The sequence below is a fragment of the Mercenaria mercenaria genome, chromosome 1 (genome assembly GCF_021730395.1).
Source record: "Mercenaria mercenaria strain notata chromosome 1, MADL_Memer_1, whole genome shotgun sequence".
Classification (NCBI taxonomy): Eukaryota; Metazoa; Mollusca; class Bivalvia; order Venerida; family Veneridae; genus Mercenaria; species Mercenaria mercenaria.
The window spans coordinates 77970760-77998740 of record NC_069361.1 but is presented as its reverse complement, the minus strand read 5'-3'; the positions used below and the strand labels follow the sequence as shown (position 1 = coordinate 77998740).

General features: G+C 37.2%; 1 protein-coding gene across 1 annotated transcript; it reads right to left on the bottom strand.

Annotated features, from left to right (window-relative positions):
• Nucleotides 1-1063: 1063 nt before the first annotated feature.
• Nucleotides 1064-27642, bottom strand: LOC128559585 (uncharacterized). Its single transcript, XM_053551726.1, has 12 exons — nt 27538-27642; nt 25829-25955; nt 19403-19674; nt 7931-8074; nt 7323-7453; nt 6542-6677; nt 5556-5710; nt 4725-4875; nt 3661-3795; nt 3117-3296; nt 1822-1929; nt 1064-1281 (listed from the first exon to the last, which is right to left on the bottom strand). The coding sequence occupies exons 1-12, from the start codon at nt 27538-27540 to the stop codon at nt 1138-1140; spliced, it is 1686 nt and encodes a 561-aa protein (XP_053407701.1). The 5' UTR covers nt 27541-27642; the 3' UTR covers nt 1064-1137.
• Between the last annotated feature and the right edge of the window lie 339 nt (nt 27643-27981).

Genomic DNA, 27981 nt, shown 5'->3' with positions numbered 1-27981 from the left:
TTTGATTTGACCTGGTGACCTAGTTTTTGACCCCAGATGACCCAATATCAAACTCATCCAAGATTTTATTGAGGGTAACATTCTGACCAAGTTTCATTAAGATTGGGCCAAAATTGTGACCTCTAGAGTGTTAACAGTCAAATTGTTGACGACACCGCCGCCGCCGCAGACGCCGACGACGGACAACGGAAACAGGGCGATCACAAAAGCTCACCTTGAGCACTTTGTGCTCAGGTGAGCTAAAAAGACCACTTTACCCCTTGGAAAGTGGTTACAAGTTTGACTAGAGGTATGTCCATAGGACACATGTGCCCCCCAGCTCCTGTCACTGTACATGGTTTCATGACTCAATGTTAAACATTTTTAAGATGTTTGTAACACAATCTTTTAAAAACTTCATGTGTATTTTTCATTTAGTAAAGGACTATAACTCTGGCCTAGCTCAGTAAGATCCCAAACAGAACACCAGGTGCGCAGTTTCACATGCTATATTACAATCCCTTAATGTTTTATGACTCCAAGTCAAATACTTTTTGAGATACATGTGACACAACTTTGTATCCCATTTATGCATATTTTTGACAATCAAGGGCCAGAACTCTGTGGTCTGACTGATAAAAATCCAAAACAAAATCCCATGTGCACAATATCGTATGCTTAATAATACTCTTATGATGTTTCATGATCCTATGTCATATACTGTTTCAGTTATGTGCAACACAACTTTTATGCCTTTTTATGCATATTTTTTACAAAGTCAAGGGCCATAACTCTGGTCTGATGGAGTGATATCTCTAACGAAACCCAAGATGCACAACTTCACATGCTGAATAATATTCCTGTAATGTTTCATAATACTGGGTCAAATACTTTTTGAGATACCTGTGACACAAACTTAGGCTCTTTTTATACCTATTTTTGACTCAGTAAAGGGCCATTACTCTGATCTGACTGTGTGAGATCCAAATTAAAACCCCTGGTGCACTGCTTCCCATGCAGAATAACAATCCAGTGAGGTTTGATGACTCTGGGTCAAATACTATTTGAGATATGAACAACACAAACTTGGTTGGATGGAAGGACGGATGGATGGACAAGAGCAACTCTAAGTGCCCCCCTAAAATCTACTTATTAACTTTAAATACTACACACCTGACAAAATTCATTCCTACCCCACACCCATATCTGACGGTCTATATCCATGGCAACATTATACTCTCCTCCCGATGTCAGATGTATGATGTTACGATCGTTGATTGTAGTTACCATTTGTGGTATTCTCTGAAAACAGTAGAATAGCCTATTTAACATATCACTATATTTTAAATATAAACAGTTTGTCTGCATAATCTGCAGTTATAAATATTTCCAGGTCTGAACTCCTAACCCCTGTAGAAACATATTTGTTTATTTGTTTGTTTTGGATTTAATGCCATTTTTTCAACACTATTTCAGTTATGTAATGGCGGACAATTAATCTAACCAGTGTACCTGGATTCTGTACCAGTACAAACCTGTTCTCACAAGTAACTGCCAACTTCCCCACATGAATTAGAGGTAGAGGATAAATGATTTCAGACACAATGTCTTGTCACTGAGAGAATACACCACACCCGAGGATCAAACTCATGGCTTGTAGAAAGATGAGGCCATTGTATCACATAAGCATTATGATAAAAGAAGAACACCTTACATTAACTCATCACTAACTAGTTCCATTCCATTCCATATTTTCTAAGCATGCTTGTTATAAATATAACTTCTGTAAGGCAAATGTGTAGCAGTCTTTTTGACATAACTTAGTAGCATCCAAACATTTACCACATCTTGTCGTGTTCCATTTCCAAGTTGACCGTCAAGGTTCCTGCCCCATGTATACACATCACCATCCTTGGTTACAATACAACTGTGGAAACTACCACACACAACCTATAAATTGATATATACAACATCATACAGTCATATTTTTGTCCACTTGAACTTGATGATACCGGCAGGATTTGTTTGTGTTCTCAGAAGTTTGAGCCACTGAACAATAAACATTATACAGGGACATTACCGGAACCTGACAATGAGTTTGAAAGAGGGGCAGTACTCAAACTATCCGAATAGGAGTAACAAAGTTTGACTGTACAATAAAGCACCAAGCGCTCGCAGTCATGTGATGATGACCAAAATACACAAGTTGTCAAGGGCTTCAAGCGATCCAAGTATAGTAAATATAATGCAAACTGACTGATGACCACATGAACTGCCCCATGTGAGCCAGGATTCTTCAGCCATCACTGCTCAAGCGAGCAGTTTTTCACTGAATCATTTGCATATTCCACCTTATTCAATGTAGCATCATCTTATCCACATTTTTTTGTTGGATTAAATGTTGCACGAACACAACAATAGGCTGTATCGCAACTTTCCAGCATTTGATGGTGATGGAGACCCTAGGCATTATTTTATCACTGGTGGGTACATGTGTAGACCCATCAACCTTCCTGGCTACCTCACATGAAAGAATTCACCATCCCAAGCAAGTAACATCAACAACTCAGCCTGGGAGACCCTATCTGATCCATAAACTAGTATAATGGCCTATGCCCTTGCATATATGGCCTAGACTGTCATTAACTCTCACATATATTTACAATATTGTCCCGATACTGTGTTTAAAACAATATTACTATTTTAGAATACAATAAAAACTTGATCTTTATTCAGTACAATATAACAAATAATACATGAAACTTTATTCCATAAGCAGTTTATGGACTGGACAGTTAGATAAGATGTTTATGCAATATGAACCTTAGTTCTGTTTTCTCCATATGATATTTTTAGTATGGTTATTAAACAAACTAGTACTTTTAACCGTCAAATATTCTAATTATATGAACTCAAAATTATAGCTCTAAAGTATTGTGTAATTATGTTTTAATTGACATGAATTAAAAGTATACTTACTTTTCTAAAGATTTAAGAAGAATATCGTAAAGGTTAGGAATAACAGAATTCTATGTTTACACTGACATGCAAACTGCATGTCAGAAAAGAAGTAAATTAAATCAGACTTTCAGAACTTGAAGTGTCTGTGATTTGATATATATCAAACAAACAAATACCTGTTTGATTCTGCCATTCACATAAGTTGTATCAACTAATCTAGGTCTGAGATGACCGTCTGCTTGTTCAAAGTTACTCTGACCAGATTGTCGTGCCCGACGCTGACTATGGACAAAATGCCGCAAGCCATGTGGGTGACTTCCCCACTGATACACACGATTATGGTTGTCTACTGCTACCTAAGGAGTTACAAAAACATTTTTTAAGTTACCAGAAGATCCAGTAGGTAGATATAATGAATTATATTTGGATTTTGAAAACTGGAAGTTTTTCAAAACAAATAGGATTTACATAGTTACTTTACTTTGCATTAACACATAATATAAAAATTAAAAAACCTGAAGTCTGAAGTTTTAAAATGATGCCATTTTTAATACAGAATTTTCTTACAGTCACAAACTAGCGCTCTATTTTTGCTTTATGCTTGGTTACTGAAGCAAAGATCCTGTAGAGTAACTATTGCCTGTTTAATAAATGTATGAGGAGATGAAAATAAAGACAAAGTACTCTTGTACAATGAGTAAGACCAAAAACAAAACTCACACAATGAAAAAACTTGGTTGCCATGGTGATGATTTTTTCAGGTATGGCGCTGACTTTGACCGGAAGTGTATGTTTGATGCTTGTTCCCAAACCAAGCTGACCGAAGAAACCACAGCCAAAGGCATAAAGTTCTCCCTGAAAAGTTTAAACATGCAAAGAAAGGACTTGTAAATTCTAATCTAGGCAAACTGTATTCGAGGCCAATCTCATTACTCTTATCATCTGATTGGCCGATTCTGATAGGAACCTTGAAGCAGACCAATAGCATGGCCACATTCTGTGGCTGGTCTCCTAACCTTGAATTCTTTCCCCAAAAGTTAATTTGTTTCATATACAATGGCATAGGAGTGATTTCAAAGTTGTTGCATGTGTATGCTGGGGTGGGTGGGGAGGGAATCTATCAATATTTTCTTCGAAATCTTTAAAAAAACGTTTACCTTAACCACTGACAATAGACAACAGTCACTGTAATTTACTTTTCGAAAAAGAAAGAATATCAGTACATCTAAATGCTCTTTCAAATATGCTTCTTTCACCTGTCTTTAATGTTTTCTACAAAAATAAATATTTTGGGGCCAAAAGTTTAGGGATGGGGTGTTGGGCATAATCATCTTGGCCCACTCTTCACTCCTAAACCTATAACATATTCATACAATCATACCGTAAGTAGAACCAGTCAAAATATAAATTCAAAGTTAGATGCATAATTTTATTACCCCTGGATGTATTTATGTATTTGACTTAATATTCGTCAGCTCTGTTATGTTTTTTTCAGGGTTGCTCTTTCAAGTGCAGCAATTAATTAATCTAATGCTTTTTTGTATAGGACTGTAAGGGCTGAGCAAAGAAATGAAAATCACCAGAATTATAACTGTCAGTTTTCACCCTGATCAATTTATCAAATACATAGACACTTGATAAATAAATATTAAAGAAGCATCTTCTTTGACCAAAGAGATCTCATTTGCTTACCATGAGGTTTAAGGAAATTTCACTCTATGTTCTTATGAGAGTTTCAGATTCACTGTATTTTTAAATTATATATCTTTGGACTGAATACCTACTTGTAGGGTTAGAGCCAGAGTATGACAGTATCCAGCTGCTATCTTAATGATGGACTGGTTACTGAAACTAGTGATCAGTTTTGGCACCAGTCTCTCCTCTGTGTCACCATGACCTAACTGTCCATGCACACCCCAACCCCAGCTGTACACCCTGAAAACCAGGACATAGTTAATTATAGCAGACAGTCTCATTTGCAAGTATTAATGCAAATAAATTGCCACATTTATTCGTACCCTTCTCGCAGTAACTGCTGTGATATTGATCAATTACCTCTGCTTATCTATAAGGCAGTGGCTACGATTACGGTACCGTAAGCCTAGCCTCCGGTTCTAGGACTATGGAAGTTCCGTATTCCTAGACAACCTTTTGAGGATAGGCTAGGATTACGAAGTATTTAAGAGGCATCAAATGTATGTTAGCACAGGCATAAATGTTGTAAACTTACTTCACTTAAAATAGCGAAAACGAAATAAAAATAAGCGTATACGGATGTTGATTTCGCAAATTCTCTTTCTGATATAAACAGTTCGAGTGCAATTTCACCTTTAAATAAAGACTGCTTACAAATAAAGATCACTTTTTGTCTGTCTCAAGCACATCTCAAGCACAGTCTTAAGACAGGTTTGACTGTAATCAGAAGTCAATACAGTAGAACTTCATTAACTTGAACACGTCGGGACCGACAGAATCTGTTCGAGTTATAGGTAGTTCGAGTCAACGAATAATACACATTACAAAGAGTTTTTTTTCCGGGACCTGACCATGAGTTTGAGTGAAGGTTGGTGTTTAAATTATCCCAGTTCGAGCGAATGAAGTTTGACTGTACTTACTGGGCATCATCTGTAAGTGCTACAGTATGGTACTGTCCACAGTCAATGGCGATACACATCACCTTGGACATCTCCTCTATAGGCATGGGACGCATGTACAAGTGCTTCGTTCCTAAGCCAACCTGGCCATACTTTGATGATCCCCATCCATACAGCTAGGTATGACAACAGTAAAATGTAATATTGAATATCAAAACTTATAATTACACCAAAAAAATAACCATCAAGTAATTTTTAACACAGTTTATCATGCCTTAGCAACCAACTATATTAAGCAGCCACCTGCCTTAAGCAGTCGCTCATATAATTTCCTAAATTGATTAAGTGGACAGACTGTTGCTTCCTCGGCTGGATGCTTAATACAGGTTCGACTGATATGTAATCATATTTTTTCTGTCTTGTCTGTCATAATTTTAAGGGCTGTGACAGTGACACAGTTGGTACAGGCATATTACCTCAGTGTTGTGCACTGATATAATACAGAATACAGGTTCAAATTCAAGTAACAGACTGCACAGAAGTTTCTATTACATGTTATTGCTGATTTCTGAATTGATAACAAACAAAATCTTAACCCTTATTATGCTGAACACAACTGATTCAGACTTTATGACATCCATGCAGTCTGATCATGATCTTCACTGTTCGCCATTCAGTCAGTATCTTTTTAGTAAGCACCCACTTTAAGAGTAAATGGTACTGTCCAAATAGGAAGATGGACAAGTTCATTAATGAAATTTAGCAGGATAAGGTTAATCTTTCATGAGCACTTGTTGCTACAAAGAAATTGTTGTCGGTTTTGCTTTTATCTACCTTTCAATTTGGACAATACCATTAGCTGTTAAAAGGGGTGCTTACTAAAAATATACAGACTGAATGGCGACCAGTGCATATCATGATCAGATGATATACACTGGCTGCAAAGGCAGAATCAATCGTGTCCAGCATGATAAGACTAGTGCTAACAAAACCCCTGTCTGACTTACCCCTTGATTTGTAAGTGCTATTGTATGTTGCATTCCACATGCTACAGAGGTCACTTTGATCTGTAATGTGTGAAAATTTCCAACTTTACATGGCCCACATGATGCAGGACTGCCCTTCTGCTCACCATGGCCTAACCTGTCATATAGAAAGAGTTTGCTCATGTTTAACACAGACCTAATAAAAGGATATGCTTTTTCGGAAGTTGAAAAAAAAACTTATTTTTGACAGTCAAAAATTCTGCACATCGCGTAATCATTTCATTTTTTCAAGTTCTTTACGGATGGCAAAGTTATGGACAAGAATTAGGTAGACCTTATACACTATATCCTAAAATGTGATTATGACTTTACAGTCCTGAGTCTTCCCTTAAATAGGTCAACAAGTTATGGTTACTATTCATGTGAAGATTTTCTAAAAATTCCTTTGGCAATGACACATACAGGAAACTAAATCTTGAATACTAGCATTTGTAAATATTTCTGAAGCACAGATTTTTGTGGTTTTCTGGTTACATTTATCAATGAAAATCAATCCCAACGAACATATAAAATTACTGGGGATTTTTTTATCTTCAGAAGCTAAAATCCGAGATTTATATGGAAATAGCTGTTTTGGCAATTACCACAAAATTTTTTTATGTTTCAGGCTAACTAAACTGATTAACATGAAATAATACATCTCACCTCATAAGGCTTTTTTATGTCCAATGTATTGTTAAAGGAGGTTTTTCATTTTGATCATTTATTTACAATCTACATTACAAATAATGTTAAACCTGACCTGCCATGGTTGGACTTTCCCCATGTATAAAGGTCACCATTTTTCAAAGCTACTGCTGCATGGGTTTGTCCACACCCTACAGGATTTGATCTGCAAGATATCTTCTGTCTGCTGGACTGGGAACATTCCATCTGAATAAACATTACAGACAACATGATCATCTTTTAAGATATTTAAATTTGAATCATAGTCAGCAAAAATGTGTTACATGACCAAAGTATTTTGAGATTTTTTTTTTTGTTCATTCTGATTAATTCTTCAAACTCATTGTCTCAACTTTTGGCAATAAAATTATATGCCCACTAGATTTCAGGGCGGTGTATAGTGCATGTGCCCCAGCACTGCTCCGAATCCACCCTTGTCTACTGCATATTCATTTTGATCAAAATATCTGAAACAAAACAAAAGAGAAAATCTGTATCTGACTATAATTCCAAATGCTTTGACTTTAATCTCTGAGATTTTTTAAAATACAAATTTTCCTAACCATATTCTAACCAAATTTGACCCACCTCCCATACATTCTTAATAAATGGAAAGTTTTTTTAGCAATAATGTCAGTATAAATTATAAGAAGTTTTACAAGAAGGTAAGTGTTTAGTACTCACAATATTTTTCAAAATATCTTCTATATTTTCAAACAGGAAGTCAGTATTGACTGGTTCACCATCTAACGCTCTGCTGTTGTTCAAATGAAGCACTACCATAAGGAAACAGTGAACCATTCTGACAGCATCAACACTCTTCAAGTCCTAAAATGTAAGTTTCCATGTAACAGCTAAAAAGGCTTTACAACTGCTTCTCCTATAAAAACGAAACACATATCCCCACTCCCTAAAAGTCACAAACCTGACTGCATCACTGACCTTAACTTTGACCTTGACCTTGTTGAATACGGACAGTTACTAAACAAACTACTTTCTTGCATTCCAAAATTGTGCAGTAAAATGAAATACTGCAGCATGACTGACTCCAAACAAACAATTAAAGGTTTCATATCTCAACATTCATAAAAATATGTTTACTCTAAAAAGAAACAGAATTTAAAACAGCATGCCTCCAGATCGTTCGACAACAACAAAAATATTTTTTTTAGATGTCTTGAAATAAATGCTATATTTCTTAAGAAGGCTTTAAAACTTAATTACTGACAAAACTTTATATTACAGAAACACATGAGAATTTGCCGTTTTTATGATGAAAATCGAAAAGTGTTTGTCACGCTTTTACTCCAGGTAAACTGTCTCGATTATAAATATCTATATTTTGAAGTCATTATTCACTACTTCAGCTAAAGCGCTATTGTTTACGGCGACGGGAAAATGTCTTTATTGCCGCGGCGGTCCGGGGTTTGATTCCCGATGTGGTCATCTTTTTTTACTTGATTTGGAATTTCTAAAATATGTTAGAAACAAAAATTCATAATCTAATGTTCATAATATGACCAAAACTTCAATTTGAAAGAAAGATTATTTTTTAGCCAAATCTGGAGGCATGCTGCTTTAAAGAGCAAATTCCGTTATAAAACAAATTATATAAAGCATGTAAAACATATGAAAAAGCAAGTCTGTGTGAAAATATTCACCCACTTATTGTCCCTTACACAACTTTAACTGCCAATCTAAATATACTGACTTCTATACAGCTGATTTTCTGTAAATTTGAATTTACAAAAATCTTAAACCCAATTTATAACCTGAATAAAATTGAATTGAATTGAATTGAATTCAGATAAGGGTAGTTCATGATCAGGATCTCATGACAATTTTTTTTGGCTAAATATATTTACTAAAATATTTTGTCAATATTCACAAATATTGTAATTAGCATGTGATGTAATGCAATTTGCAACATGTATATTTTTTATATGTTGTAGATGAACTTTTCAATGAAATGCATTTATATTGTTAACACTTCAAAAACAACAACAAGAACAATATACTACTTTTGAAAAGTGCATGAACCCCTATACCCCTTCATATAAGGAAGCCAGAGGTAACTAATATGTAATATCTGGGTAAATGTTTGCCTGAATTACTTTGCATAAAACTTATCAATTACTGGTTTAGTTTTTTTAGGTTTAGTATATATTGGTATGGCTTTTAAAAAATCTTAAACCCAAGATGAAAACTACATTGTATAGAACTACAATATCTGAACTGCATCTAAGTAAATGTATATATATATATTACTAGTGTCAAATGTCCCACAAGTAGCCTGTGGAAACAGTTTTTGGGAGACAGTGGGTCTGTGAAAACAATAAGTATGATTTTATTGATGAAAGTCTGTGTATATTTATACCTTGTTGGAATGCTTCTTTATTTATTTTCAACAATTCAGCTGTACTGCCCAGTCATTTGAACTAGGGAATAAGGCTGTGCCCAATATTTTCTTTTCATCTTTTTTCGTTTACTGTCTTGATATATGAGCCGTGCCATGGGAAAACCAACATAGTGGCTTTGCGACCAGCATGGATCCAGACCAGCCTGCGCATCCGCGCAATCTGGTCAGGATCCATGCCGTTCGCTAACAGTTTCTCTAATTGCTATTGGCTTTGAAAGCGAACAGCATGGATCCTGACCAGACTATGCGGATGTGCAGGCTGGTCTGGATCCATGCTGGTCGCAAAGCCACTATGTTGGTTTTCCCATGGCACGGCTCATATTACATCAGTGTTATAAGTATGACACAGCAGTCATATTTAAACTGTGTCCAAGTGACATTATACTTCCTCTATCATTGTGTGCAATTTGCAAACATTTCTTACAGTAGTTTTAGGGTTATGCATTGGACAAGAACATTCAATAAAGGGAGATAACTCAAAAAGGAAGAAGGTAGAGTTATGGTTCTTCCACATGACACGTCATCATGTCATGCTGATCACTGTTGCCAAATTTTTTCTTAAAATCCATCCATAAATGACAAAGTTACAAACTGGAAAGGAAATCCTGATGGACAATCGATAAAGGGAGATAATAAAAATGTAAGCGGGGTTGATTTAAGGTTCTTACACACAACACATTGTAATATCATGCTATCGTGCTGACCATTGCTGGAAAGGTTTTTCAAAATCCATCAATGAACAACAAAGTTTAATACAGACCACATGAAATCAGAAAGGACATTCAACAAAGGGAGATAATTCAAAAATAATTCACTTGTGCTCCTGTTGTCTGTTAAGTAAAACTTTAAAAGTTAGAAGATTAAGATACATGGTCATTGAAACTTTTTAGATAATTGATAGGCAGTCACCATCTTACCTCCATGACTTAGTTAAAATAAAAAATATTTTTTATTCTTCTAGATACACCAACATGGCTCAAAAAAAAAAGCTCAAGATATTAATTGTCTCAACTCTCAACCCTTTCCGTTCTGCAGCTCCCAGACTATGGAACTCATTACCCTAGCATTTCAGAGATGTATCCACGGAGTCTGATTAGCTCGTGGGACGGGCAGAATTGTAGATGCTCTTGTTGCTCTAAATAAATTTTTTTTTTTGTTCAGTTCTTCCTTTTTTCCACCTTCTTTCAATCTTTGTATATTTCAGTGTGCTTAGTATTATGCATGTCCTAGTTGCTAACTGACTTGCTTCATATTTATTTTAGCTTGCAACAAGTACCTTCTACTATGATTTGCCTGTTCATAATTACTTCCTTTTCCTTTACTGACATCTGAACTGCTGATGTTTATCAGTCCATAACAAATCTGATTTGACATGGTAGATTTTTTAAACCATTTACAAAAAATGCAGGATTGTTCTTTTTCATGTCAGTGTTTTAACCTACATTTGCTTTTAACTAGTTTTTAGGCCAAGGCCAAGATTAACAGATGTATTTCAGGTTTAACCAAAAATTTCTATGTATAAATTGTATTACTTTGTTGTGCTAATATTGTTATTCTATTTATTACGTACACTTTTTGATATGTTATAAAATTAATGTATTTTTGTTTTTTGTTACTTATGTTGGTCAACAGCTATACATAGCTAATGTCTATTTATGTAACAATGACTTAAAATAAAATTTGCATCTGTGTATTTTGTATCTTGTATTTCCTGTACCCTTAAAGGCACATAATGCTTTCATTTAAAATCAGGCTGCCACATTTTTACATTATGAAAATAAAATTCAAATAAGTTTCTTGTTAAATCCTATTTCTGATAATTACTTACTTTAACATTTGTCAAAGGTTTGAATATTCCTGAATATACTAGAATGTTTTACTGAAATATATTTATTACCTTTCTTTATGGCTCTAACTATAACAGTTCATGTGCAATATTAAAAGCCATTACCATTAATAAATATACAGCTTATACAGGTGTTCAACCTTTAGCCTGCTGGCCGCAAGTGATTCTGCCTTTGCAACCTGAGCAGTCCAAGATCAGCATGCACATCCTAGCAGGATGATCATGGTCTGCTCAGTTTTCTATTCAGTCAGTAAAGTTTCACTGAATGCCCCCTGAAGCAATAAATTGTACTGCACAAACTGAATGATGGACCAGTCCATTTCAGAAATTAGCATGGTAATGATTAAATGTATAAAAAACAAGCAAATTCGATGAATTGGTATCCCCCGCCGAAAGGGTTTGTGGTGAGGAATGGCAAAAAGATATATCCGGCAAAAAGTTAAGGATGTTAATAAGAAGCAAATAATTTCATTAGTCAAAATCAATTTAACAGAAAACAAATGTTTAATTAAAGAGTACACAATAAATGTATGATACTTTGATCCGGACTAAAGAATTTATTTTGAATGGGATATGCTTACTGTAATAAGCTTAGCTTTTAAAATTAAATGCAGTTAATTGAAATGTGAGCTTGAAGTTTAACTGGAATGAAATATTGTCTTTGAGTGGTTTGGCACCAGGTGTTGCTGTTTTAGAAGTTCATTTGAACTTAAAAGATCAGATGTCCTTAAGAGAACACAGATAAGATATCTTGAACATGGCTGAGGGCAAGGTTTGTGCAGTCACAACTTAACATGTTGAAGGTTTGAACATTTAAAAAAAAAAAAAAAGGAATGGAAATATATTTATTTTTTTAGGGGGTGGGGGTGCAGGGGAACGGGAGAGGAAACAAAATTTCACATGCTGATTATAAATATTGATTGAAAATTAAAAATGAAAAAAAAAAAAAAAAGGTAAAAGGGTGAAGTTGGAGTGGGGGGGGGGGGGGAGAGGATGCATGATCAGTGGTGGGCATGACTGGGTGGAGAAGTGAGGTGGGGGAATAGTACAACTTGGAAGGTTTGAAAAAAATCTAAAGTAAGAAATGAAAAAAAAAAAAAAAAAAATTTGGGAGGTGGAGGGGGGGGGGGGGGGGGGGTTGGGGGGGGGAGGGGGTGTGACCAAGGCAAGTGGGTGACCAGGTGTGGGTGCGCAACTTCACATGTTTATAATAAATGTTCACAGAAAAGAATGAAAGAAATTTAATGAAATTCTGCCAAATGGTAAGTTTGTTATGTACAAATATGTGGATTTTTAGACAATTAAAGGGCAATAACTCTGAAGTTACAAAAAGAAATCCGTACAAAATTGTCTGTGCACAACCACATTATAGTGCTCTAAATTCTGTTAAAGTTTCATAGTTCTAGGTCAAATATATCAAAAGTTATGATGCAGAAATTGGCATATCTATAGATCTATAGTACCCTATATAGTTAACACTAGAAACTTCTAAGGGCCATAACCCTGGTGTTACTTGGGCAATCCGTCTGAAACTTGATGGGCCCCATAACCTCATAGTGGTGAACATGTATATGAAGTTTGTTTGAAAAAAATCTAAAATAAGGAATGATTTTTTTTTTTTTTTTTGGGGGGGGGGGGGGGGGGGGGGGGGGGGAGGTGTGTGATCAAGGTAAGGGGGTGACCAGGTGTGGGTACACAACTTCACATGTTTACAATAAATGTTCATGGAAAAGAATGAAAGAAATTTAATGAAATTCTACAAAATGGTAAGTTTGTTATGTACAAATATGTGGATTTTTATACAATTAAAGGGCAATAACTCTTAATTTACAAATAAATCCAAATGAAATTGTGTGTACACAACCACATTATGGTGATCTAAATTCTGTTTAAGTTTCATAGTTCTAGGTCAAATATATCAAAAGTTATGATGCAGAAATTGCCATATTTATAGTACCCTATATAGTTAACACTAGAAACTTCTAAGGGCCATAACTCTGGTGTTACTAGGGCAATCTGACTGAAACTTGACGGGCCGCAAGAACTCATTGTGGTAAACATGTATATGAAGTTTTAAATAAATATTCCCAACCATTTCCTAGATATGGCTCCGGACGGAAAGACGGAAGGACGGATGGACGGAAAGACGGACGGAAGGACGGACGGACGGACAACGCCAAAACTATATCTATTAATGATATTTATTTGATATATTTGACCTAGAACTATGTACAAATATGTGGATTTTTAGACAATTAAAGGGCAATAACTCTGAAGTTACAAAAAGAAATCCGTACAAAATTGTCTGTGCACAACCACATTATAGTGCTCTAAATTCTGTTAAAGTTTCATAGTTCTAGGTCAAATATATCAAAAGTTATGATGCAGAAATTGGCATATCTATAGATCTATAGTACCCTATATAGTTAACACTAGAAACTTCTAAGGGTCATAACCCTGGTGTTACTTGGGCAATCTGTCTGAAACTTGATGGGCCCCATAACCTCATAGTGGTGAACATGTATATGAAGTTTGTTTGAAAAAAATCTAAAATAAGGAATGATTTTTTTTTTTTTGGGGGGGGGGGGGGGTCGGGGGGATAGGGGGGGGGGGTGTGTGATCAAGGTAAGGGGGTGACCAGGTGTGGGTACACAACTTCACATGTTTACAATAAATGTTCATGGAAAAGAATGAAAGAAATTTAATGAAATTCTACAAAATGGTAAGTTTGTTATGTACAAATATGTGGATTTTTATACAATTAAAGGGCAATAACTCTTAATTTACAAATAAATCCAAATGAAATTGTGTGTACACAACCACATTATGGTGATCTAAATTCTGTTTAAGTTTCATAGTTCTAGGTCAAATATATCAAAAGTTATGATGCAGAAATTGCCATATTTATAGTACCCTATATAGTTAACACTAGAAACTTCTAAGGGCCATAACTCTGGTGTTACTTGGGCAATCTGACTGAAACTTGACGGGCCGCAAGAACTCATTGTGGTAAACATGTATATGAAGTTTTAAATAAATATTCCCAACCATTTCCTAGATATGGCTCCGGACGGACGGACGGACGGACGGACGGAAAGACGGAAGGACGGACGGACGGAAAGACGGACGGAAGGACGGACGGACGGACGGACAACGCCAAAACTATATCCCTCCGACTTTCGTCGGGGGATAAAAACAGGTTACTTCCCTTTGGCTCTAAGCCAATCAGAATGGGATATAGTGAAAATACATCAAAATTAACCTTAAATTCTAGGTAAAAGGGGACACAATTCAAGAAAAATTAGTGTCAGAGTTATGCATCTTGTGTCACATGATGTGGGTGATGAGGTGGAACATCTATTTTAAGTCTGAATCAAATCCATTCAGTAGTAACTGAGATAAAGTGAAAATACATCAAAATTAACCTTAAATTCTAAGTAAAAAGGGGCATTATTCATGAAAAACTGGTGTCAGAGTTATGCACCTTGTGTCACATGATGTGGGTGATGAGGTGGAACATCTATTTTAAGTCTGAATCAAATCCATTTTGTAATAATTGAGATATAGTGAAAATACATCAAAATCAACCTTAAATTTAAAGTTAAAGGGGACATAATTCATAAAAAAATGTGTGAGAGTTAAGCACCTTATGTCACATCATCTGGGTGATGAGGTGGAACAACTATTTTAAGTTTGAATCAAATCCATTTAGTAATAACTGAGATATAGTGAAAATACAACAAAATTAACCTTAAATTCTAAGTAAAAGGGGACATAATTCATGAAAACTTGGTGTCAGAGTTATGCACCTTGTGTCACATGATGTGGGTGATGAGGTGGAACATCTATTTTAAGTTTGAATCAAATCCATTCAGTAGTAACTGAGATATAGTGAAAATACATCAAAATCAACCTTAAATTCTAAGTAAAAAGGGGCATAATTCATAAAACAAGAGCTGTCGGAGGACAGCAACGCTCGACTATTCAACAGCCTTGTCAATTGAATGAATACAAAAGTTGAAAAAAGGGGCATAATTTTGTAAAATGCAAAGTAGAGGTATTGAACCTCTGTACTGCATGTCATATCACGACAGTGAACAAGTGTGTGAAGTTTCAATCCTTTCCAATTTGTGGATACTGAGATACCAGCTTACATACAAAAACTTAACCAAAAACTGCTAAGTCAAAGGGGCATAGTTTTGTAAAAATGCCAAGTAGAGTTATGGGACCTTCACAGTGCATGTTAGATCATGACAGTGAACAAGTGTGTGAAGTTTCAATCCATTCCAATTAGTGGATACTGAGATATCAGATTACATACAAAAATTTAACCAAAAACTACTAAGTCGAAAAAGGGGCATAATTTTGAAAAAAAAAAAGAGTAGAGTTATGGGACTTGCTTAGTGCATGTCAGATCATGACAGTGAACAAGTATGTGAAGTTTCAATCCATTCCCATTAGTAAGTACTGAGATACTAGCTTACATACAAAACCTTAACCAAAAATTTCTAAGTCGAAAAAGGGGCATAATTTTGTAAAAAAGCAAATAGAGTTATGGAACCTGTGCAATGTAGGTCAGTTCATCACAGTGAATAAGTGTGTGAAGTTTCAATCCATTCCCATAAGTGGTTACTGAGTTACCAGCTTACATACAAAACCTTAACCAAAAATTTCTAAGTCGAAAAAGGGGCATAATTTTGTAAAAAAGCAAAATAGAGTTATGGAACCTGTGCAATGTAAGTCAGTTTGTCACAGTGAATAAGTGTGTGAAGTTTCAATCCATTCCCACATGTGGTTACTGAGATACCAGCTTACATACAAAACCTTAACCAAAATCGGGACGCGGACGCCGACGCGGACGCCGACGCATGGGCGAGTCCAATAGCTCTACTATTCTATGAATAGTTGAGCTAAAAATGGTGTCAGAGTTATGCACCTTGTGTCACATGATGTGGGTGATGAGGTGGAACATCTATTTTAAGTTTGAATCAAATCCATTTAGTAATAACTGAGATATAGTGAAAATACAACAAAATTAACCTTAAATTCTAAGTAAAAGGGGACATAATTCATGAAAACTTGGTGTCAAGAGTTATGCACCTTGTGTCACATGATGTGGGTGATAAGGTGGAACATGTATTTTAAGTTTGAATCAAATCCATTTGGTAACAAGCAAATTCGATGAATTGGTATCCCCCGCCGAAAGGGTTTGTGGTGAGAAATGGCAAAAAGATATATCCGGCAAAAAGTTAAGGATGTTAATAAGAAGCAAATAATTTCATTAGTCAAAATCAATTTAACAGAAAACAAATGTTTAATTAAAGAGTACATAATAAATGTATGATACTTTGATCCTGACTTAAGAATTTATTTTGAATGGGATATGCTTACTGACATAAGCTTAGCTTTTAAAATTAAATGCAGTTAATTGAAATGTGAGCTTGAAGTTTAACTGGAATGAAATATTGTCTTTGAGTGGTTTGGCACCAGGTGTTGCTGTTTTACATGTACATTTGAACTTAAAAGATCAGATGTCCTTAAGAGAACACAGGTAAGATATCTTGAAACGGCTGAGGGCAAGGTTTGTGCAGTCACAACTTAACATGTTGAAGGTTTGAACATTTAAAAAAAAAAAAAAAAAGGAATGGAAATATATATATCTATATATAGATATATGTATATATTTATTTTTTTAGGGGGTGGGGGTGCAGGGGAATGGGAGAGGAAACAAAATTTCACATGTTGATTATAAATATTGATTGAAAATTAAAATTAAAAAAAAAAAAAAGGTAAAAGGGTGAAGTTGGAGTGGGGTGGGGGGGGGGGGGCAGAGGATGCATGATCAGTGGTGGGCATGACTGGACGGGGAAGTGAGGTGGGGGAATGGTACAACTTGGAAGGTTTGAAAAAAATCTAAAATAAGAAATGAAAAAAAAAAAAAAATTTTTTTTTTGGGGAGGGGGGGGGGGAGGGGGGGGGGGGGTGACCAAGGCAAGTGGGTGACCAGGTGTGGGTGCGCAACTTCACATGTTTATAATAAATGTTCACAGAAAAGAATGAAAGAAATTTGATAAAATTCTGCCAAATGGTAAGTTTGTAATGTACAAATATGTGGATTTTTAGACAATTAAAGGGCAATAACTCTGAAGTTACAAAAAGAAATCCTAACAAAATTGTCTGTGCACAACCACATTATAGTGCTCTAAATTCTGTTAAAGTTTCATAGTTCTAGGTCAAATATGTCAAAAGTTATGATGCAGAAATTGGCATATCTATAGATCTATAGTACCCTATATAGTTAACACTAGAAACTTCTAAGGGCCATAACTCTGGTGTTACTTGGGCAATCTGTCTGAAACTTGATGGGCCCCATAACCTCATAGTGGTGAACATGTATATGAGTTTGTTTGAAAAAAATCTAAAATAAGGAATGAATTTTTTTTTTTTTTTTTTTTGGTGTGGGGGGGGGGGGGGAGGGGGGAGGGGGATAAGGGGGGAGGTGTGTGATCAAGGTAAGGGGGTGACCAGGTGTGGGTACACAACTTCACATGTTTACAATAAATGTTCATGGAAAAGAATGAAAGAAATTTAATGAAATTGTACCAAATGGTAAGTTTGTTATGTACAAATATGTGGATTTTTATACAATTAAAGGGCAATAACTCTTAATTTACAAATAAATCCAAATGAAATTGTGTGTACACAACCACATTATGGTGATCTAAATTCTGTTTAAGTTTCATAGTTCTAGGTCAAATATATCAAAAGTTATGATGCAGAAATTGCCATATTTATAGTACCCTATATAGTTAACACTAGAAACTTCTAAGGGCCATAACTCTGGTGTTACTTGGGCAATCTGACTGAAACTTTACGGGCCGCAAGAACTCATTGTGGTGAACATGTATATGAAGTTTTAAATAAATATTCCCAACCATTTCCTAGGTATGGCTCCGGACGGACGGACGGACGGACGGACGGAAAGACGGAAGGACGGACGGACGGACGGACGGACGGACGGACGGAAGGACGGACGGACGGACGGACGACGCCAAAACTATATCCCTCCGACTTTCGTCGGGGGATAATAAATGCTGTTACCCACAAGGGGCCTCAAATGAAACAAGAGCTGTCTCCATAGGATGACACATGCCAATGTCTTACTGTGTCACACATTCATGCGTAGTTATTTTAAAATCCATGCATGAATGACAATGATATGGACCGGACACGCCCATCAATGCACTATCATGAAAAATGACCTTTAATGTCTAAGCGTGACCTTGACCTTTGAGCTACGGACCTGGGTCTTGCGGGTGACATGTTGTCTTACTGTGGTACACATTCATGCATAGTTATTTTAAAATCCATGCATGAATGACAATGATATGGACCGGACACGCCCATCAATGCACTATCATGAAAAATGACCTTTAATGTCTAAGCGTGACCTTGACCTTTGAGCTACGGACCTGGGTCTTGCGGGTGACATGTTGTCTTACTGTGGTACACATTCATGCCAAGTTATTTGAAAATCCATCCATCGATGACAAAGATATGGACCGGACACGCCCATCAATGCACTATCCTTTAACGTCTAAGTGTGACCTTGACCTTTGAGCTACAGACCTGGCTCTTGCGCGCGACACATCGTCTTACTGTGGTACACATTCATGCCAAGTTATTTGAAAATCCATCCATCGATGACAAAGATATGGACCGGACACGAAAATTGCGGACAGACCGACAGACGGTTCAAAAACTATATGCCTCCCTTCGGGGGCATAAAAAGAAAAAAAGATTAATAGTAAGGGAACATTAGAGTAATACTGCACCCATATTTTAATATGACACATCTTATGTAACCATTACACATTCATATCGTACATACCTTTCGGACACTAGTTGCACCATCTCCAAACTCCCCCGAACCTGTCAGTGAGGTCAATGAGCTGGTCCTTCTTCTAGAGTGAAGTTTCCTCTGCACAAAACCCCTTATAACAGGCTTTGAGGGATCTAGTACTTCCACTAACTGTAACAGTGCACTCAGGTCAAGGTCACTCAGGTTGCCTAGCAACAGATCAGGATGTTGGGCAACCAGTTGTGGTCGTTCACAGAATATCTTCACAAGTCTTTTTGGATCAAGAAGATTTAGGAATGCACCTGGAGTACAGATCAAACATTCTGAGAAATGATTACAAAATGTATATTTTTCATAATCCCAATAAGCAAAACTCACCAAAATTTATGATAAAGCCAACTGCTTTTAAAATACACCATTTTTGTTACAACCTGCATGGCTATTTTGGAATCATGTACTTGATTATAGCAAGCAAATAATAGCATATCAAAATAGATAACCACGGGCAACAAGTCGAGCCCTTCCTTTGACCCCTAACTGTGACCTTGACGTTTGAGATAAGAACCTGGTGTTTGCACACAGCACTCCGTCTCATCGAGTTAAACACCAAATGCCAAATATAAACAAGATTCCTCAAAGCATGTCAAAGTTATGGGCTGGACAAGGTCTGACATGACCTTTGACCTACAACTGTCACCTTGACCTTTGAGATAGAAATCTGGTGTTTGCACATGACACTCAGTCTCACTGAGGTAAATATTCATGCCAAATATAAACAAGATTGTTCCATGCATGTTAAAGTTATGGTCATGCACATACACTGTACAGGATGACTATGTCTTCGCTGCCTCAAGTGGACTCGACATGTGGACAGGAGTAGCAAGTATTCATGTTATAACAAGTTCTCATGAGACAAATGCCAACTAAGTCCAATTTTTACTATGCTTTGTTCATACCAGCCAACCTTGCCATTTCTGAAGTTTCAAACTTGCAAACTACCTTCACCATTACAAAAAAACAGGGCAATTTCTCCCCGATTGATCAAATTTAATGTCAAACTGATGATAAAATATTAAGAAAGTCAGTAGGTCACATTGTATGCAAAACTGTGTTACTATAATGTCATCAAAATTTCAAGGCTGTATCTTAAAGTAGATCAGTAGGTCAAGGTCACAGTCAAGTGACATCATATTACTTGGGGTCATCAGGTATTTATAATTAAACAGTCTTGGAAATAGGATCAGATGATTTTTTAAGTATTTTTCCTATATAACTCACATAATAACTAAGTGACCCCAGGGCGGGGCCTCTTTTAACCCCAGGGGCATAATTTGAACAATTATGGTAGAGGACTACTAGACAATGCATCATACCAAATATCAAAAGCCTAGGTCGTATGGTTTCAGACAAGAAGATTTTTAAAGCTTTTTCCTATATAAGTCTATACAAAACTTGGGACCCCCAGGGCAGGATTTCTTTTCACCCAAGGGGTACAATTTGAACAATTTTGGTTGAGGACCATAAGACAATGCTACAAACCAAATATCAAAGGTCTAAGTGTTGTGGTTTCAGACAAGAAGATTTTTAAACTTTTTTTCCTATATAAGTCTATGTAAAACTTTGGACCCCCGGGCCGGGGCCATATTTGACCCTAGGGGGATAATTTGAACAGTCTTGGTAGAGGACCACTACAGGATGCTACATACCAAATATCAAAGCCCTAGGCCATGTGGTTTTGTACAAGAAGATTTTCAAAGTTTTCCCTATATAAGTCCATATAAACCATGTGACCCCCGGGCGGGGACATATTTGACCCTAGGGGGATAATTTGAACAATCTTGGTAGAGGACCACTAGATGATGCTACATACCAAATATCAAAGCCCTAGGCCATGTGGTTTTGTACAAGAAGATTTTCAAAGTTTTCCCTATACAGTCAAACCTGTGAACAAAGACCACTCTTCGGAACAAGCAAAAGTGGTCTTTGTTCACAGGTGGTCTTTATTCGGGGGGAAGGGTCACTTCTCAGTTAGCCATTATCATGCTGATAAAAATATTTTTACAGCTTCTTGTATTCTTTATGTTCTATGTATTAATTCGGCTGGTGCAAACTTGCAAATTTTCAATCAAGCAGTAATTATTATGTTTGCTATAAGGCGAAGTCGTGAAAATTTGGCGGATTTCAAATATTTTTAAGCCGGAACAGTCCAGCTTGGTCGTTATTTGGGGCGCAAATATGACCCTTGGGAATCAATTTGGCCGGTAGCTGGTCGCGATCCCCAGGTGGTCGCTATTCACGGCCTTTTAATGAGCATTTTTCTATGGGGGGACCAGAGACTGGTCGTTGTCGACAGGTGGTCGCTATTGACGGGTGGTCGCTAGCACAAGTTTGACTGTATAAGTCTATATAAACCATGTGACCCCCGGGGTGACTTATTTGACCCTAGGGGGATAATTTGAACAATTTTGGTAGAGGACCACTAGATGATGCTACACACCAGATATCAAAGCCCTAGGCCCTGTGGTTTTGGACAAGAAGATTTTTAAAGTTTTTCCTTTTGGTTGCCATGGCAACCAGAGTTCTGCATGGAATTCAATTCTTTGAAAAATTTTGAAAGGGGGCCACCCAAGGATCATTCCTGTGAAGTTTGGTGTAATTCTGCCCAGTGGTTTTCAAGAAGATTTTTTTAGAAATTGTTGACGCACTATGCACGACGGACGACGGACATCAAGCGGTCACAATAGCTCACCTTGTCACTTATATATATACCTATATATATTTTTTTTCTGAGGGGGAGAGGGAAACGGGTGGGTGTGATGTAGACTGCTGCAGTCTGCACAACGTCTCATCATCACCTGCCTTTATTTCAAGTTTCAAGTCAAAACCTTTAATATTTTTTAAGTTATGCTCTGGACATGAAATATGATGGACAGATTTGACCTTGCTGTGACCTTGACCTTTGACCTACCACCCTGGTTCATGCACTCTGCAAATCGTCTCATCGCCACCTACCTACACCACAAGTTTGAAGTCAATACCTTGTTATGCTCCAGACACAAAATACAACAGAGTTGGTCTTTTAGCTCAATTTGTGACCTTTGCCATTGAACTAAAGACATAATTCTTGTGCTCTGCACATCGTCTTATCGCCACCTACCTACATGCCAAATATGAAGTCAATACATCGCACGGTTATTTAGTTAATATGCTCTGGACATAAAATATAATAGACAGTTTTGACCATTTAGCTGAATTTGTGACCTTGATCTTTGACCTACAGAGCCAGTTCAAGTGCTCTGCACATTGTCTCACCAACATCTACTTATATGCCAAGTTTAAAATCAACACCTTTTTATGCTCCCGCCACAAATTATGACAGACAGACAGTCGTATGGACAGAGAGACAGACACACGCTCCATCACATAATACATCCATTTTTTTCAAAACGGGCATATAATAAATGCTGTTAAAGAAAGCAGATCTTCATCCAATATTCCCCGATGACATGTGGTCAGAGTCAATATGTCGTAACTTGGTCTAAACCAAAGTGTTTTACAATGGGAGTTCTTGATAAACAATTATACAGAATGATATAGATGAGTTCAGGATCTTGCAGTGTCAGCATGCCAGCTTTCTAGAGAAGTTAACCACTTCTTTTTGTTTTCCAAGGTAAGCTGTTGTAACTGGGCTGAATATAACTAAAATGTTGAATATTGGTGTTTTGGGGCAAAGAGGCAGACAGGTGTAATTCACGATATTTTGGTCCCAGACGCGTCATATGGACTTATTATAGCATGGTATGGTAGATGATTTTGAATAAGTATTTTATGTTTGAAATCAAATCTGATTGATAACAATAAAGAACATTCAGACCAACTTTCATACAGATCCCATGAAAAATATGGCCTCTAGAGAGGTCACAAGGTTTTATTATTATTTGACCTACTGGCCTAGTTATTGATGGCACCTGACCCAGTTTCGAACCTGACCTAGAGATCATCAAGACTAACATTCTGACCAATTTTCATAAAGATCCATTCAACAGTATGGCCTCAGAGGTCACAAGGTTTTTCTATTTTTAGACCTACTGACCTAGTTTTTGACTGCAGTTGACCCAGTTTCGAACTTGACCTAGATATCATTAAGATGAACATTCAGACCAACTTTCATACAAATCCCATGAAAAATATGGCCTCTAGAGAGGTCACAAGGTTTTTTTATTATTTGACCTACTGACCTAGTTTTTCAGGGCACGTGACCCAGTTTAGAACTTGACCTAGATATCATCAAGGTGAACATTCTTTCATGAAGATGCATTGAAAAGTGTGGCCTCTAGAGAGGTCACAAGGTTTTTCTATTTTTAGACCTACTGACCTAGTTTTGGACCGCACGTGACCCAGTTTCGAACTTGACCTAGATATCATCAAGATGAACATTCTGACCAACTTTCATAAAGATCCCATGAAAAATGTGACCTCTAGAGTGGTCACAAGCAAAAGTTTACGGACGGATGGACGGACGCACGCACGGACGATGCACGATCACAAAAGCTCACCTTGTCACTTTGTGACATGTGAGCTAAAAAAACAAGAGGACCATGATGGTCCTGAATCGCTCACCTGTCCCCAAAGGACCCAGTTTTGAACTGAGTATGATGTCGTTTTTTCTATTATTTGACATAGTGACCTAGTTTTTGAGCTCATGTGACCCAGTTTTGAATTTGACCTAGATATCATCAAGATAAAAATTCTGACCAATTTTCATGAAGATCCTCTGAAAAATATGGGCCTCTAGAGAGGTCACAAGGTTTTTCTATTATTTGACCTAATGACCTAGTTTTTGAAGGCACACGACCCAGTTTTTGAACCTGACCTAGATATCATCAAGGTGAATATTCTCACCAATTTTCATGCAGATCTCATGAAAAATATGGCCTCTAGAGAGGTCGCAAGGTTTTTCTATTTTTATATCTACTGACCTAGTTTTTGATCACACGTGACCCACTTTCGACTTTTATCTAGTTATCATCAAGGTGAACATTCAGACCAATTTTCATGAAGATCCATTGAAAAATATGGCCTCTAGAGAGGTCAAAAGGTTTTTCTATTTTTAGATCTACTGACCTAGTTTTTAACCGCAGCTGACCCAGTTTTGAACTTGACCTAGATATTATCAAGATGAACATTCAGACCAACTTTCATACAGATCCCATGAAAAATATGGCCTCTACAGAGGTCACAAGGTTTTTTTATTATTTGACCTACTGACCTACTTTTTGCCGGCACATAACCCAGTTTCGAAACTGACCTAGGTATCATCAAGGTGAACATTCTGACCAATTTTCATGAAGATCCATTCAAAAGTATGGCCTCTAGAGAGGTCACAAGGTTTTTCTATTTTTATACCTACTGACCTAGTTTTTGAAGGCACGTGACCCAGATTTGAACTTGATCTAGATATCATCAAAATGAACATTCAGACCAATTTTCATACAGATCCCATGAAAAATATGGCCTCTAGAGAGGTCACAAGGTTTTTTTATTATTTGACCTACTGACCTAGTTTTTGTAGTAACATAACCCAGTTTCGAACTTGACCTATATATAATCAAGATGAACATTCAGACCAACTTTCATACAGATCCCATGAAAAATATGGCCTCTAGAGAGGTCACAAGGTTTTTTTTATTATTTGACCTACTGACCTAGTTATTGACGGCACGTGCCCCAGTTTCAAACTTCACCTAGATATCATCAAGGTGAACATTCTGACCAATTTTCATGAAGATCCATTCACAAGTATGGCCTCTAGAGAGGTCACAAGGTTTTTCTATTTTTAGACCTACTGACCTAGTTTTTGACCGCAGCTGGCCCAGTTTCAAACTTGACCTAGATATCATCAAGATGAACATTCAGACCAACTTCCATACAGATCCCATGAAAAATATGGCCTCTAGAGAGGTCACAAGTTTTTTTTATTATTTGACCTACTGACCTAGTTTTTGATGGCACTTGACCCAGTTTAGAACTTGACCTAGATATCATCAAGGTGAACATTCTAACTTTCAAGAACATCCATTGAAAAGTATGGCCTCTAGAGAGGTCACAAGGTTTTTCTATTTTTAGACCTACTGACCTAGTTTTGGACCGCACGTAACCCAGTTTCGAACTTGATCTAGATATCATTAAGATGAACATTCTGACCAACTTTCATAAAGATCCCATGAAAAATGTGACCTCTGGAGTGGTCACAAGCAAAAGTTTACGCACGGAAGGACGGATGGACTGACGGACGGACGACGGACGCTGCGCGATCACAAAAGCTCACCTTGTCACTTTGTGACATGTGAGCTAAAAAGGTAAACATGAGACTCATTATTCCATCCATCCATCCGCCCGGACGGACCTAATCTACAAGCCAGATTTTTCTTCGAAAACTCGGCCAAAAACATTTACCTGATGCAACTTGTGCAAGATGTCCACCATATCCTCGATTGATCAACAAGTCAAGTGATGTCTCCGACAATTGGTACTGTTCCTGTCTCGCCAACTCCTCTAGGGCCTCTATAACTAGACCTCTTGCCTGAAATCGAGGAACAGATTAACAAGAGATCCAGAGTTTTTGTATAGCCTATAACTGATAGGCTATCAGTTCTTTTTTGCATTTAATTTGATATTGTTCATAAGAAGAGAAGTGGCCATAACTTAGTTATCTTGAAACATGTATGCAAGCATGAAACAAAAGTATTCTTATTTTCAGCTCTGGCTCTGTGCTGCAGTGCAAAACCGTATTATAATTATTATATAATATGAAGAATTTTATTCTGGTGGAAGGGGGTGTGGGTGGGGTGGGGATTAACATTACACCAACACAATTATAGGTCATATAGCGACTTTCCAGCTTTTCATGGTGGAGGAAGACCCCAGGTGCCCCTCCAGACATTATTTCAGGCATGAGCTGGCACAGGAGTAAAACCAACAACCTTCAATAAGCCAGCTGGATGACTTCCCCACATGGAAAAAATCTACACCCCAAGCAAAATCTCCACCCCACAATGGTGGCAGGCAAGTGAATCCAAGTCACAGATCCATGTGGTAAAATCCATGTGGTTAATGAAGTTGTTCTAGTAAGCTTTGGCTGTGTGTAGTTGAGAAAAACCATTTTGTATGATGCAAGGTATCCATCATAAGGTTCATTTTCATTCAGACTCATTATTTTTAGGGCTTCTATTTTTACCTCTTGTTGTATGCAGCAAAACAATTTATTTTTAAAGATAATTTCAAGAGAGATCCTTCCAAGGACGTTTCAGACATAGCATGGGGAAGATCCGTCAGGTGGTTCATGAGACAAGTAGTTCAGTGTTTCTTCTGTTTTGAACTCTAGCTGAAGCAAGGAAACATTGCTAAAAAACCTTCTGATGACAGAAATATTACAATGACTTACCATAGCAAAGTCTACTAGTACAGCCTGGAGCCCAGCTTCTGTTACTGTTAAAATACCAGTCTGAGACAGTACAATGACTTACCATTGCAAAGTCTAGCAGTACAGCCTGAAGCCCGGCTTCTGTTACCAGTCTGAGACAGTACAATGACTTACCATAGCAAAGTCTAGAAGTACAGCCTGAAGCCTGGCTTCTGTTACCAGTCTGAGACAGTACAATGACTTACCATAGCAAAGTCTAGCAGTACAGCCTGAAGCCCGGCTTCTGTTACCAGTCTGAGACAGTACAATGACTTACCATAGCAAAGTCTAGTAGTATAGCCTGAAGCCCGGCTTCTGTTACCAGTCTGAGACAGTACAATGACTTACCATAGCAAAGTCTAGTAGTATAGCCTGAAGCCCGGCTTCTGTTACCAGTCTGATATGGTACAATGACTTACCATAGCAAAGTCTAGGAGTACAGCCTGAAGCCCGGCTTCTGTTACCAGTCTGAGATGGTACAATGACTTACCATGGCAAAGTCTAGTAGTACAGCCTGAAGCCCGGCTTCTGTTACCAGTCTGAGATGGTACAATGACTTACCATAGCAAAGTCTAGTAGTACAGCCTGAAGCCCGGCTTCTGTTACCAGTCTGAGATGGTACAATGACTTACCATAGCAAAGTCTAGTAGTACAGCCTGAAGCCCGGCTTCTGTTACCAGTCTGAGACAGTACAATGACTTACCATAGCAAAGTCTAGGAGTACATCCTGAAGCCCGGCTTCTGTTACCAGTCTGAGACAGGTTCTCTGCAGGTCTTCATTTTCCAAAAATTCTAGAACAAACTGTCTGAAAAACAGAAATTTAAAAGAACAGTTAGTTCAAAGTCTGTGACTCTTTCTGATAGATAACAAGAGCTGTCTCCATAGGATGACACATGCTCCCGATGGCACTTTGAATGAATAGTTATGGCCGATGTTAGAGTTTAGGACCTTTGACCTACAGAGCTGGGTCTTGCGCGCGACACGTCGTCTTACTGTGCCACACATTCAAGCGTAGTTATTTTAAAATCCATGCATGAATGACAAAGATATGGACCGGACACGCCCATCAATGCACTATCATGAAAAATGACCTTTAACATCTAAGTGTGACCTTGACCTTTGAGCTACAGACCTGGGTCTTGCGCG

What these genes read in the sequence shown, in the direction of transcription:
- LOC128559585 (XM_053551726.1), bottom strand. An exon ending in TAGCACTTACAAATCAAGGG is followed by an intron (nt 5,711 to 6,541) that starts GTAAGTCAGACA and finishes TGTCATACCTAG; the next exon opens with CTGTATGGATGGGGATCATC. An exon ending in CAACCAAGTTTTTTCATTGT is followed by an intron (nt 3,297 to 3,660) that starts GTGAGTTTTGTT and finishes GTAACTCCTTAG; the next exon opens with GTAGCAGTAGACAACCATAA.